The 15,560-nt window shown below is 38.4% G+C and overlaps 1 protein-coding gene across 1 annotated transcript in view; it reads right to left on the bottom strand.

Annotated features, from left to right (window-relative positions):
• Positions 1-2,009: 2,009 nt before the first annotated feature.
• Positions 2,010-15,560, bottom strand: part of LOC143227021 (EH domain-binding protein 1-like) — a 35,442-nt gene continuing 21,891 nt past the window's right edge. Inside the window, exon 7 of the mRNA XM_076458569.1 lies at positions 2,010-2,382. Within this exon, the coding sequence (XP_076314684.1) occupies positions 2,342-2,382 (41 nt within the window). The 3' untranslated portion in view covers positions 2,010-2,341. The remainder of the gene's footprint in view (positions 2,383-15,560) is intronic.

Raw genomic sequence — 15,560 nt, 5'->3', positions numbered from 1 at the left:
TCAAGTATAACTACTCTGAAAGAGTTCAAAGTCTCATGGAGAGTAGCCTCAATGGGTATATCCCCAATGGCTTTTGATTTCAAGAGGCGTTTGGTATGCTGTGGTAAAGATGTTTTCACCAAAATGTCTCCAGGACGCAACTTCTCTACTGACTTTGGGGAGGCAGCAAACCCCTCTAATCCCTTCTGAATGAAAAATGGAGACATCTGCCCCAAGTATTTCTCAGATAAGGAATGGAGAACCAGAAATCGAGGTGTAGAATCTGGCTGTAATAATGACTATACAAGAGAGTCGTCCATGCGTAGTCGTTTCCCAATGGTCTGTTTTTTTCCAGTTCTTTCATTTTTATTTTGTTAAAAAGAGAAGTATCCATAACAAAGAAGCTACATTTAAGTGTCACTGACCCACCCACCATGGATCCCTACGACGAGACGCATTACAATGTCAAACAAGGAAACTGCAGCAACGCCAGGGCTTCGTGAACATTATGCCCAAACACTAGCATCAGATACAATGTCCACAACACCTGTTGAGAACATATAACACTGGTACTTGATTGACCCTAGCCAAAGTGGGCCAGCCGAATGACCCTAGAGGGCCACCCAAAGGCCGCCCGTCTGCAGGAAATTCAAGGCCAAAGTGGTGTGTTAGGGTTGGACCCCTCAACCACCAGGATCCTCTCCTCCCCTTCACGGGTCGCCACGCACGGCAAACACGTGAATGGACGTTTAAATCCCAAAGAAGGTAAACTGAAAGACAGAACCTTCCCTGGGAGGTCCCCTCATCACGTACAGGAATCCACATAATGAGAATAATTCCTATTAATACGAGAAATAAACGACCTTATCACACCAATATCTTTTTATTTAATTAATCACTCAACGTTTCGCTTTACACTTTCAGGAGTGTTAAGTAAAACATTTGTATTATGAGGTTTGGTTTGGTTTGAATTTCGCGTAAAGCTACACGAAGGCTATTTGCACTAACTCTCACTAATTTAGCAGTGTAAGACTAAAGGGAAGGCAGCTAGTCATCACCACCCACTGCCAACTCTTAGGCTAATCTTTTACGAACGAAATTGGGATTGACTGTAATATTATAACGCCCCAACAGCTGAAAGGGCGAGCATGTTTGGTGCGACGGGGATTCGAACTGCGACCCTCGGATTACGTATTATAAGGTCGTTTAATTCCAGTATTAATACGTCTTCTATACACCAACATGTACCACAGAACTTAAATAACAGAGTAAATCAGACATTTCACTGAAACGAATCTTTTCTACACCCTTTTAATGGCAGGTACTACAGACTGGCTGTTCCTCTCAGTTCAGTGATGTAAAATTAGGGTTGAGTATACCTAAACTTCAGAGGACTTCCGCCTGGCCATTTAGTTCAAGTGTCATAAAGGTTGAAAACTCCAAATTCAGTTCTTGTGTCCATAAATACTATATTTCAAATGCCTGAAACAGTATAGAGTGAAAACTCTTTACGTTTTACAATTTCACAAACCATCACTTCGTAAAACCCTCTTGGTTCAACTCATTACTGAACTTAAAAATACCATTTCAACATTTGCCCACTACGAGATACTATCTAGGTAACCTTTCATTTCTAACCAAAATTCAGTAGCTGGGTTGTTACCTATTGAATTCTCTTTCCTGAAAAACTTTCTGTAACTTCTTCTCGTTAGCTGTTTTATCTTCTTCTCTCAGATATTAGAATTCTCCACTATATCCTTCACTGAGAAATTACGTTTTATTTCGTTAATTATAACGAATGTTGAAGTTTTTTACCTTATCGTGAAATTACATTACCGTTGTTTGTCTGCAAAAACAGAACAATAAATGTTCTTTAGAAAGAAGAAACAATTTTATTTTTCGGTAAATTCAAAAGAGTAGAAATAACAAAAAATGAATCAACCAAACTGTGGATTATTTTCACCAGGATATTCACATAATGTTATAAAAAAACTACCTGCAGTAACCATCTTTAACTTTGAAATAACAGAGAAGACAGCAAGCCGATATAACTCGCACCAAATTCCTCGAACAATCTGACTGAAGAGTAAGACTTGACCATTACTTTTATAATGTGACAACGGGACGCGAAAACTGACTGAATCCCAGCATCCACAGTCCGGTTAGCTAATCACAAGAATACGCACGCCGCTTGTCTTTAAACTAGTTATGTCCACAGTCAACCACATTTCAAGCCGAGACTGCGTGCAGCGTAAATTGTTTAAATCTTTCAACGAGTACCACTCTATATTTTAATTTTTGTAAAAACAACTAAAACGAAACAAAGCCGTGTTTGTACCCTACTAATACTACACAAAAATATTTAAGTATCTGTGGTTGCAGAGGAATCAGCACACGTCATCTCTGTAAAGAACTAAAAGAAACGGTCAAGTACATTATTATTATTAATAATAAGGTTATTAATGTCTGTTATAATAGAGTCAAAGTCTCTATAATACAGAGACTGGTTAAAGTTACAACTTCACAAAACTACTATTTGGTCTTCACAAAATTAGCAAGTCTAGCTTTTACTCAAACGTTTGTTGTTTGTGTTTACTTTTACTGCGACTGAACCCCAGGGTTTGTTTTGAATTTCGCGCAAAGCTACTCGAGGGCTATCTGCACTAGCCGTCACTAATTAAGCATTGTAAGACTAGAAGGAAGGCAACTAGTCATCACCACCCACCGCCAACTCTTGGGCTACTCTTTTACCAACGAATAGTAGGATTAACCGTCAATAGCACTCCCACGGCTAAAAGGGTGAGCACGTTTGGTGTGACGGGTATTCGAACCCGCGACCCTCAGATAAAGAATCGAGTGCCTTAACCACCTGGCCATGCCGGGCCGAACCCGTGGTACTAACTACAAACTTACAACATCTTATAGAGGTAGTCAGATAACTTTTAAGGGAGCTTATGTATACCTTGTACGGAATGTATGTCGCAAACATTATGGTGAGAGCCCAATATCCCAAAAAAATACAAGGTTTTTCGGGCAACTATGTTTTTTGTTAAAATTTCGCGACGCCTTTACGTGAAAATGCACAATACCGGTATTTCACAAAATTAGACATCAACATATATTGGGCCCTACAGTGTTTCCCTATCTGTATATCAGTTTTCTCTGCATAATAATATATCCACTAAGCAAATCAAACATCAATCATTGAGTAAATCAGTGGTTTCAAACAGTGTTACGCAGAACAAAATCAGCAATGGTGGATAGACAGTTTACACACCTATTTAGATTACACTATGTAACAACATTTTTACTTTTTTCTTGTTCCCGGGCAGAAGGTGTTAATTCCCAATTGTTTGTGCCTGAAGTAAATGGAAAAGACCTATTTTTCTCTTCAAACTTTGCTTTTATGACCTAGGAGCTTCTGTGAAGGGAAAACAGCCCATCCATCCAACTGGCAGAAGTATCTTTCTTTCTTCACAGTCTTATATCAGACTGAGAGAACACACACATATTATATTTATTTGCAAAAGAGTTTCAGCACCTATGAAAGTTCAAGAACAACTGTCAAATTATCGGAAAAAATGACTAACTTCACATTATTAACAAACACACTACCTTCGAAATGTTTATAGTTTCAAGCTGTTAAACTTAAGTTACAATTGTTTCCTTTAAAATTCTGACGAGCGTTTACAAAATTACAAATTCATTATTTCGGTCATTAGAACATACTAACAATTCGGAGAATTTTTACAACTATAGTTCGAGTTCTGTAGTTTACCTTTCGACAACAAACAATAGTTCAATCCTTGGTTCTTGTTGTGTTTTAATACCCGGGTTTTAGCGACGTAAATAGCACGACAAAGTAGCCCCAAATAAAACATATAAATATTTGTGTGTAGAAAGTAAATGAACTCGATAAGGAACATCATTACGTTCCTATCTTTTTTTTCTTAGGATACTTTGGTTCACAAACCAGAAGAATTTAGAAAATTCCACAGTATTGAAAAGTCAAAGAAAATGTGAAAGACAGCAACTTGATGAATATGGTCATCCTGCTTGTAACTTCTGGAGGAAAAGAACTAATGAAAAGTTGGTACGTGAAGAAAAAGTTGTTTTTTTAACTCATCAGTAATATATTTAATCTGTTGCTTGTTTCAGAATTTCGCGCAAGCCACCACAAAGTCTATCTGGGCACAGCCGTCCCAGATAAATTGACAAGCTAATCAACAGCGTTGACCAGTTCTTGGGTACCGTTTTTTCGATCGAACAGTTAGATTTTACTGTTACTCTTATAGCGCACTCATGGCCCCAAATTACGAAGAGCGTTATTTGCGAAAACGAGTTGCGCGCCTTGAATTCACGGTTTTACAGACCTGGCACGCTAATAACTAGGGCATGCTCGGCTAACATGTATTTGATATTACTTGTGTTTTTGTTTAGAGTTAAGCACAAGGCTACACAAAGGGCTATCTGTGCTCTGCCCACCAAGGGTATCGAAACCCGGTTTTTAGCGGTGTTAAGTCCGTTCACACATCGCTGTGAGGGTATTTGATATGAATGCGTGTGTTTATCATTTATTGCATAGTTACATTAATAACCGATTTCATAAGTTTTTTACTGTAAAATATATATATAAAATAGGACCGTTTTTAAACAAATTTAAAAAGACTTCATAATATCAAATAAAATGTACAAGTACATAATTTGACAAAAAAGGCAAATATATGTACCTATACAAATAACAAGTTACTTAGATATAATTATTATTTAGTGTGCGTGTGTGTGTACACATATACACACTGCTGGTCAAATTCGTAAGGCCAATGAACATAAAGAAAAAAACATGCAATTTGCGTTGTTAGATTCAACCACTTATTTGAGTAGAGTTTCGAAAGATGACAGTAAGAAAAGGGAAAATAAAAATAATTTTTTTTTAGCATTTACTAGGCAAAATGTGAACACTATAAAATTAGCCTAAATACTAGCTGGTCAAAAGTTTAAGACCTTACCAAAAAGAAGTCCTAAACAGGATAAGAAATGCCCAACAAGAGGTCTCAGTAGTAAGTTGCACAACCATCATTTCGAATAACTGCAAACATTCGCTTTGGCATGGTCGATATAAGCGTTTGCAGAAGGCTGGCTGGAATGTTATTCCAAGTGGTGAAGATGGCTTCACGAAGATCATGCACTGTTTGGACTTGACGTCCATTTCTACAGACTTCCCTTGCCATCCACTCCCAACCATTTTCCATGAGGTTCAATTCAAGCGAACACGCTGGATGGTCCAAAAGAATCACGTTATTCGCCTTTAAAAGTCCTTTGTCCTGCGGGCATTGTGAATTGCAGCGTTGTCCTGCTGAAAGATCCAATCATTTCCACACAAGCTTGGGCCTTCAGTCAATAAGGATGCTCTCTCCAACATGCCAATGTGTCCAGCTGCTGTTTGACGACCTTGTATAACCTGAAGCTCCATTGTTCCATGGAAGGAGAAAGCACCCCAGATCATGATGAAACTTCCTCCACTGTGTCGTGTAGAAAATGTCTCGGATGGGATATCCTTATCGTGCCAGTAACGTTGGAAGCCATCTAAGACCATCCAGATTAAATTTTTTCTCATCAGAGAACTAAGCCTTCTTCCACTTTTCTACGTCCCATGTTCGATGCTTCTCGGGAAAGTTTAACGGAGCTGTTTCGTGGTGTGGAAAGAATCGTGGCCTTTGAAGACGTTTACGGTTTTTAGATGCCGTCTTATTGTTCGTGAGCTACATTCTGCGTCCGTAAGGGCCTTAATCTGGTTCGACGATCGGCTGGTGTCTTACCGGAGAACCCGTTGAATCCTCCTGCTCAATGATGGCAAAATTTTCTTGGGCCGACCACTTGAAATTCTCGTTCCGTATCCTTCAGGGTCTTTTAAGAAATTTGCAACAGCAGTTTTACTATGCCCAGTCTCATCAGTGATAGCACGTTGAGAGAGACCTTGCTTTTGCATTTGAAAATTCTGCCACGTTCAATCTCTGTCAACTTTTTATCCTTTTCCATGTTTTTACCCAATGTAACACAAGAGATGTCAGTGGGAGATGTTGACAACGCTAATGCTTGAACACAAATGACTAAATTTCGTTACGTGTTTACCTTTTAACGCTTCATTTCAGTATGGTCTTAAACTTTTGACAAGCTGGTATTTAGTCTAATTTCATAGTGTTCACATTTTCCTTATTAAATGCTAAAAAAGTTTTTTATCTTCCCTTTTCTTATTTTCATCTTTCGAAGCTCTACTCAAATAAGTGATTGAGCCTAACGACGCAAAATGCATATTTCTTCTTTATGTTCATTGGCTTGATGATTTTGGCCAGCAGTGTATACATACATACATATATGTATATATATATATAGAGAGAGAGAGACATGTAGATAGATAGACAAATAGAATAAAAACTTCGTACTTTGTTAATTTAGTCATTGCACAGTTAGGTATGTTTGAAGCTAAGCACAAATTTCCACGATGGACTATCAGTGTTCTACTCACCACTTGTAGCGAAACCCGGTTTCTTGCGTTTAAGTCCGAAAATATCCCGCTGTGCCGCTGGGAGGGCCATCGTACAATTAGTACGAGAAATATTTGTAAATCAATCAATGCATTGAGAAATTAATACTGTAGATCTTCAAATCTGGTGATGTGTGGTAAAATATTCAATACGTAAAGAAATTAGTACTGAACACACACACACTCGATAACAACGTTTAGTACTGAGCTCACACACTCGAAAACAACGTTTTGTACTGAGCTTACACACTCGAAAACAATGATTAGTACTGAACGCATACATTCGATGACAATGATTAGTACTGAACACATACATTTGATAACAATGACTAGTACTGAGCTTACACACTCAATAACAATGATTAGTATTGAGCTTACACACTCGATAACAATGATTAGTATTGAGGTTACACACTCGATAACAATGATTAGTATTGAGCTTACACACTCGATAACAATGATTAGTATTGAGGTTACACACTCGATAACAATAATTAGTACTGAACGCATACACTCGATAACAATGATTAGTACTGAACACAAACATTCGATAACAATGATTAGTACTGAACACAAACATTCGATAACAATGATTAGTACTGAACACATACATTCGATAACAATGATTAGTACTGAACACATACATTCGATAACAATGATTAGTACTGAACACAAACATTCGAAAACAACGTTTTGTACTGAGCTTACACACTCGAAAACAATGATTAGTACTGAACGCATACATTCGATGACAATGATTAGTACTGAACACATACATTTGATAACAATGACTAGTACTGAGCTTACACACTCGATAACAATGATTAGTATTGAGGTTACACACTCGATAACAATGATTAGTATTGAGCTTACACACTCGATAACAATGATTAGTATTGAGGTTACACACTCGATAACAATAATTAGTACTGAACGCATACACTCGATAACAATGATTAGTACTGAACACAAACATTCGATAACAATGATTAGTACTGAACACAAACATTCGATAACAATGATTAGTACTGAACACAAACATTCGATAACAATGATTAGTACTGAACACATACATTCGATAACAATGATTAGTACTGAACACATACATTCGATAACAATGATTAGTACTGAACACAAACATTCGATAACAATGATTAGTACTGAACGCATACATTCGATAACAATGATTAGTACTGAACGCATACATTTGATAACAAAAATTAGTACGAAACACATACATTTGATAACAATGACTAGTACTGAGCTTACACACTCAATAACAATGATTAGTATTGATCTTACACACTCGATAACAATGATTAGTATTGAGGTTACACACTCGATAACAATGATTAGTATTGAGGTTACACACTCGATAACAATAATTAGTACTGAACGCATACACTCGATAACAATGATTAGTACTGAACACAAACATTCGATAACAATGATTAGTACTGAACACAAACATTCGATAACAATGATTAGTACTGAACACAAACATTCGATAACAATGATTAGTACTGAACACATACATTCGATAACAATGATTAGTACTGAACACAAACATTCGATAACAATGATTAGTACTGAACGCATACATTCGATAACAATGATTAGTACTGAACGCATACATTTGATAACAAAAATTAGTACGAAACACATACATTTGATAACAATGACTAGTACTGAGCTTACACACTCGATAACAATGATTAGTATTGAGCTTACACACTCGATAACAATGATTAGTATTGAGGTTACACACTCGATAACAATAATTAGTACTGAACGCATACACTCGATAACAATGATTAGTACTGAACACAAACATTCGATAACAATGATTAGTACTGAACACAAACATTCGATAACAATGATTAGTACTGAACACATACATTCGATAACAATGATTAGTACTGAACACAAACATTAGGTAACAATGATGAGTACTGAACACATACATTCGGTAACAATGATTAGTACTGAACACAAACATTCGATAACAATGATTAGTACTGAACACATACATTCGGTAACAATGTTCTACCATACAAGTGTTTGTTTTTTTTTTTTGTATACCAGGGAATTAAGCAAAGTACAGGGAAACATCCAGCCTCAAAATCTATTGGAGGTGTGGTCCCTTCTTATTAGTCAGGCAATTGTGGGTAACTTAATCGTAGAGAAAAAATCAACATTTATATACACACCTTTTTATGAAACTAGTTCCCCGCTGGGGCATCGGTACGTCTGCGGATTTACAACGCTAAAATCAAGGGTTGATTTCCATCGATGGACACAGCAGATAGCCCAGTATAGCTTTGCTATAAAACTCACACATTTTTATGACCCTAAGCGTACAAGTTCACAAATGCCAATAATGCTACGCTGTAAGGCCCGGCATGGCCAGGTGGGTTAAGGCGTGTTATTCGTATTCTGAGGGTCGCGGATTCGCATCCCCGTCGCGCCAAACATGCTCGCCCTTTCAGCCGTGGGGGCATTATATTGTTACCGTCAATTCCACTATTCGTTGGTAAAAGAGTAGCCCAAAGGTTGGCGGTAGGTGGTGATGACTAGCTGTCTTCCTCTAGTTTTACACTGCTAAATTAGGGCAGATAGCACAGATAGCCATCGAGTAGCTCTGCGCCAAATTCAAAAACAAACAAACAAACAAGCTACGCTATATAAGACAGTATTGCGTTAATTATTGTAGATCTGCATAATTCAACTGTCTGTGAAAATAAAGTTTAAATATTCTACAAATCAACACCACTAGGCTTTTCAGTTAGAAATAATAATGCACATTAATTTAAATCCAGTTATTTATTATGTATAACCACAGACTCAGATTCAGTCTTGTTATTAAAGTTGGAGACGTCTTCAACAATTAGAGAAACACTTTAAAGTCGCGATTCCCAACCTGTGGTCTGGAAAGCCCCGTGAGATGAGTGAGCATTCCGCGAAGGTGAAAATCGGATTTCCTTATTATAACTTAAAACGTAAATGATACAATATTCGAGAAACTAAGATTAATATTTATTTGAAAATTTCAATCACTTACATATTTATTGCGTCAGAACTGATTTTATGCAGTGCAGGATCCGTTTCCACAAAAAGGCTTATCCGAGTACGGGCGCCTCCAGTGGCACAGCGGCAATTCTACAAACGTATACGCTGGAAAACAGGTTTCGATACCCGTGGTGAGCACAGTACAGATAGCCCATTGTGGAGTTTTATATTCAACTACAAATGAACTAAGTGTGGGAGTCCGCAAGGTTTTGTGGTTCGTGAGGGGTACTTGAACTAAAAACAAATACGAAGGGCCACTGCTTTGGACAATACCAAATATTTATTTCTTTTCCAATACACAACCAAAAATAACTGCGCAAATTACTAACCTATTGATATATGAGCATTGCTTCAGATTTCTAGATGCCATCCTAGTGCCCGCTTTTACTACCAATCATGAAATAAAAATAAATTATTTAAAAAATTATAAATCAGTGATGAATAAATCAAAAGTAAGGCTAATGAATACTTATCTTACTAGAACAGTGAAAACTCCCTGCAACAAAACTTTGATAAAAATCAGATCTAACAAACTGGACTAACAATCAATTTTCTTCCTAACAAGACAAAAAAAAAAAGTCTGCGAAAAAAATCAATTTCAATTTGTAATCCAAGCGAATGTGTCAATAACCATTTCAACACATAAATAAATCAAGCGAGTGTATCAACAACAATTTCAACACATAAATAAATCAAGCAAATGTGTCAACAACAATTTCAACACATAAATAAATAAAGGGAGTGTATCAACAACTATTTCAACACACAAAAAATAGATCAAGCGAGTGTGCCAACAACAATTCCAACACACAAATAAATCAAGTGAGTGTGCCAACAACAATTTCAACACACAAATAGATCAAGCGAGTGTGCCAACAACAATTTCAACACACAAATAGATCAAGCGAGTGTGCCAACAACAATTTCAACACACAAATAGATCAAGCGAGTGTGCCAACAACAATTTCAACGCACAAATAAATCAAGCGAGTGTGCCAGCAACAATTTCAACGCACAAATAGATCAAGCGAGTGTGCCAACAACAATTTCAACGCACAAATAGATCAAGCGAGTGTGCCAACAAACATTTTAACGCACAAATAGGTCAAGCGAGTGTCCCAACAACAATTTCAACGCAAAATAGATCAAGCGAGTGTGCCAACAACAATTTCAACGCACAAATAGATCAAGCGAGTGTGCCAACAACAATTTCAACGCACAAATAGATCAAGCGAGTGTGCCAACAACAATTTCAACACACAAATAGATCAAGCAAGTGTGCCAACAACAATTTCAACACACAAATAGATCAAGCGAGTGTGCCAACAACAATTTCAATGCACAAATAGATCAAGCGAGTGTGCCAACAACAATTTCAACGCACAAATAGACCAAGCAAGAGTGTGCCAACAATTTCAACGCACAAATAGATCAAGCAAATGTGTGTTTCAACAACAATTTCAACCCATAAATAGATCAAGCGAGTGTGCCAACAACAATTTCAACGCACAAATAGATCAAGCGAGTGTGCCAACAACAATTTCAACGCACAAATAGACACAAATAGATCAAGCGAGTGTGCCAACAATTTCAACGCACAAATAGATCAAGCGAGTGTGCCAACAACAATTTCAAAACACAAATAGATCAAGCGAGTGTGCCAGCAACAATTTCAACGCACAAATAGATCAAGCGAGTGTGCCAGCAACAATTTCAACGCACAAATAGATCAAGCGAGTGTGCCAACAACAATTTCAACGCACAAATAGATCAAGCGAGTGTGCCAACAAACATTTTAACGCACAAATAGGTCAAGCGAGTGTCCCAACAATAATTTCAACGCACAAAGAGGTCAAGCGAGTGTGCCAACAACAATTTCAACGCAAAATAGATCAAGCGAGTGTGCCAACAACAATTTCAACGCACAAATAGATCAAGCGAGTGTGCCAACAACAATTTCAACGCACAAATAAATCAAGCGAGTGTGCCAGCAACAATTTCAACGCACAAATAGATCAAGCGAGTGTGCCAACAACAATTTCAACGCACAAATAGATCAAGCAGGTGTGCCAACAACAATTTCAACGCACAAATAGATCAAGCGAGTGTGCCAACAACAATTTCAACGCACAAATAGATCAAGCGAGTGTGCCAACAACAATTTCAACGCACAAATAGATCAAGCGAGTGTGCCAACAACAATTTCAACGCACAAATAGATCAAGCGAGTGTGCCAACAACAATTTCAACGCACAAATAGATCAAGCGAGTGTGCCAACAACAATTTCAACACACAAATAGATCAAGCGAGTGTGCCAACAACAATTTCAACACACAAATAGATAGTGTGCCAACAACAATTTCAACACACAAATAGATCAAGCGAGTGTGCCAACAACAATTTCAACACACAAATAGACCAAGCGAGTGTGCCAACAACAATTTCAACACACAAATAGATCAAGCGAGTGTGCCAACAACAATTTCAATGCACAAATAGATCAAGCGAGTGTGCCAACAATTTCAACGCACAAATAGATCAAGCGAGTGTGCCAACAACAATTTCAACGCACAAATAGACCAAGCAGGTGTGCCAACAACAATTTCAACGCACAAATAGACCAAGCGAGTGTGCCAACAACAATTTCAACGCACAAATAGACCAAGCGAGTGTGCCAACAACAATTTCAACACACAAATAGATCAAGCGAGTGTGCCAACAACAATTTCAACGCACAAATAGACCAAGCGAGTGTGCCAACAACAATTTCAATGCACAAATAGATCAAGCGAGTGTGCCAACAACAATTTCAACGCACAAATAGATCAAGCGAGTGTGCCAACAACAATTTGCACAAATAGATCAAGCGAGTGTGCCAACAATTTCAACGCATAAATAGATCAAGCGAGTGTGCCAACAACAATTTCAACGCACAAATCAACGAGTGTGCCACAACAATTTCAAGCACAAATAGATCAAGCGAGTGTGCCAACAACAATTTCAATGCACAAATAGATCAAGCGAGTGTGCCAACAACAATTTCAACGCACAAATAGACCAAGCGAGTGTGCCAACAATTTCAACGCACAAATAGACCAAGCGAGTGTGCCAACAACAATTTCAAAACACAAATAGACCAAGCGAGAGTGCCAGCAACAATTTCAACGCACAAATAGACCAAGCGAGTGTGCCAGCAACAATTTCAACGCACAAATAATTCAAGCGAGTGTGCCAGCAACAATTTCAACGCACAAATAGATCAAGCGAGTGTGCCAACAAACATTTTAACGCACAAATAGGTCAAGCGAGTGTCCCAACAATAATTTCAACGCACAAAGAGGTCAAGCGAGTGTGCCAACAACAATTTCAACGCAAAATAGATCAAGCGAGTGTGCCAACAACAATTTCAACGCACAAATAGATCAAGCGAGTGTGCCAACAACAATTTCAACGCACAAATAGATCAAGCGAGTGTGCCAACAACAATTTCAACGCACAAATAGATCAAGCGAGTGTGCCAGCAACAATTTCAACGCACAAATAGGTCAAGCGAGTGTGCCAACAACAATTTCAACGCACAAATAGATCAAGCGAGTGTGCCAACAACAATTTCAACGCACAAATAGATCAAGCGAGTGTGCCAACAACAATTTCAACACACAAATAGATCAAGCGAGTGTGCCAACAACAATTTCAACACACAAATAGATCAAGCGAGTGTGCCAACAACAATTTCAATGCACAAATAGATCAAGCGAGTGTGCCAACAACAATTTCAACGCACAAATAGACCAAGCGAGTGTGCCAACAATTTCAACGCACAAATAGATCAAGCGAGTGTGCCAACAACAATTTCAACGCACAAATAGATCAAGCGAGTGTGCCAACAACAATTTCAACGCACAAATAGATCAAGCGAGTGTGCCAACAACAATTTCAACGCACAAATAGATCAAGCGAGTGTGCCAACAACAATTTCAACGCACAAATAGATCAAGCGAGTGTGCCAACAACAATTTCAACACACAAAAAGATCAAGCGAGTGTGCCAACAACAATTTCAACACACAAATAGATCAAGCGAGTGTGCCAACAACAATTTCAACGCACAAATAAATCAAGCGAGTGTGCCAGCAACAATTTCAACGCACAAATAGATCAAGCGAGTGTGCCAGCAACAATTTCAACGCACAAATAGATCAAGCGAGTGTGCCAACAACAATTTCAACGCACAAATAGATCAAGCGAGTGTGCCAACAACAATTTCAACGCACAAATAGATCAAGCGAGTGTGCCAACAACAATTTCAACGCACAAATAGATCAAGCGAGTGTGCCAACAAACATTTTAACGCACAAATAGGTCAAGCGAGTGTCCCAACAATAATTTTCAAGCGAGGTGTGCCAACAACAATTTCAACGCACAAATAGATCAAGCGAGTGTGCCAACAACAATTTCAACGCACAAATAGATCAAGCGAGTGTGCCAACAACAATTTCAACGCACAAATAGATCAAGCGAGTGTGCCAACAACAATTTCAACGCACAAATAGATCAAGCGAGTGTGCCAACAACAATTTCAACACACAAATAGATCAAGCGAGTGTGCCAACAACAATTTCAACGCACAAATAGATCAAGCGAGTGTGCCAACAACAATTTCAACGCACAAATAGACCAAGCGAGTGTGCCAACAACAATTTCAACGCACAAATAGACCAAGCGAGTGTGCCAACAACAATTTCAACGCACAAATAGACCAAGCGAGTGTGCCAACAACAATTTCAACACACAAATAGACCAAGCGAGTGTGCCAGCAACAATTTCAACGCACAAATAGATCAAGCGAGTGTGCCAACAACAATTTCAACGCACAAATAGATCAAGCGAGTGTGCCAACAATTTCAACGCACAAATAGATCAAGCGAGTGTGCCAACAACAATTTCAACGCACAAATAGATCAAGCGAGTGTGCCAACAACAATTTCAATGCACAAATAGATCAAGCGAGTGTGCCAACAACAATTTCAACGCACAAATAGATCAAGCGAGTGTGCCAACAATTTCAACGCACAAATAGATCAAGCGAGTGTGCCAACAACAATTTCAAAACACAAATAGACCAAGCGAGAGTGCCAGCAACAATTTCAACGCACAAATAGACCAAGCGAGTGTGCCAGCAACAATTTCAACGCACAAATAATTCAAGCGAGTGTGCCAGCAACAATTTCAACGCACAAATAGATCAAGCGAGTGTGCCAACAAACATTTTAACGCACAAATAGGTCAAGCGAGTGTCCCAACAATAATTTCAACGCACAAAGAGGTCAAGCGAGTGTGCCAACAACAATTTCAACGCAAAATAGATCAAGCGAGTGTGCCAACAACAATTTCAACGCACAAATAGATCAAGCGAGTGTGCCAACAACAATTTCAACGCACAAATAGATCAAGCGAGTGTGCCAACAACAATTTCAACGCAAAATAGATCAAGCGAGTGTGCCAACAACAATTTCAACGCACAAATAGACCAAGCGAGTGTGCCAACAATTTCAACGCACAAATAGACCAAGCGAGTGTGCCAACAACAATTTCAACGCACAAATAGATCAAGCGAGTGTGCCAACAACAATTTCAACGCACAAATAGATCAAGCGAGTGTGCCAACAACAATTTCAACACACAAATAGATCAAGCGAGTGTGCCAACAACAATTTCAATGCACAAATAGATCAAGCGAGTGTGCCAACAACAATTTCAACGCACAAATAGACCAAGCGAGTGTGCCAACAATTTCAACGCACAAATAGATCAAGCGAGTGTGCCAACAACAATTTCAACGCAAAATAGATCAAACGAGTGTGCCAACAACAATTTCAACGCACAAATAGATCAAGCGAGTGTGCCAACTACAATTTCAACGCACAAATAGATCAAGCGAGTGTGCCAACAACAATTTCAACATACA

This window comes from Tachypleus tridentatus, chromosome 1 (assembly GCF_004210375.1).
Source record: "Tachypleus tridentatus isolate NWPU-2018 chromosome 1, ASM421037v1, whole genome shotgun sequence".
Classification (NCBI taxonomy): Eukaryota; Metazoa; Arthropoda; class Merostomata; order Xiphosura; family Limulidae; genus Tachypleus; species Tachypleus tridentatus.
This window is presented reverse-complemented; position numbering and strand designations above follow the sequence as displayed.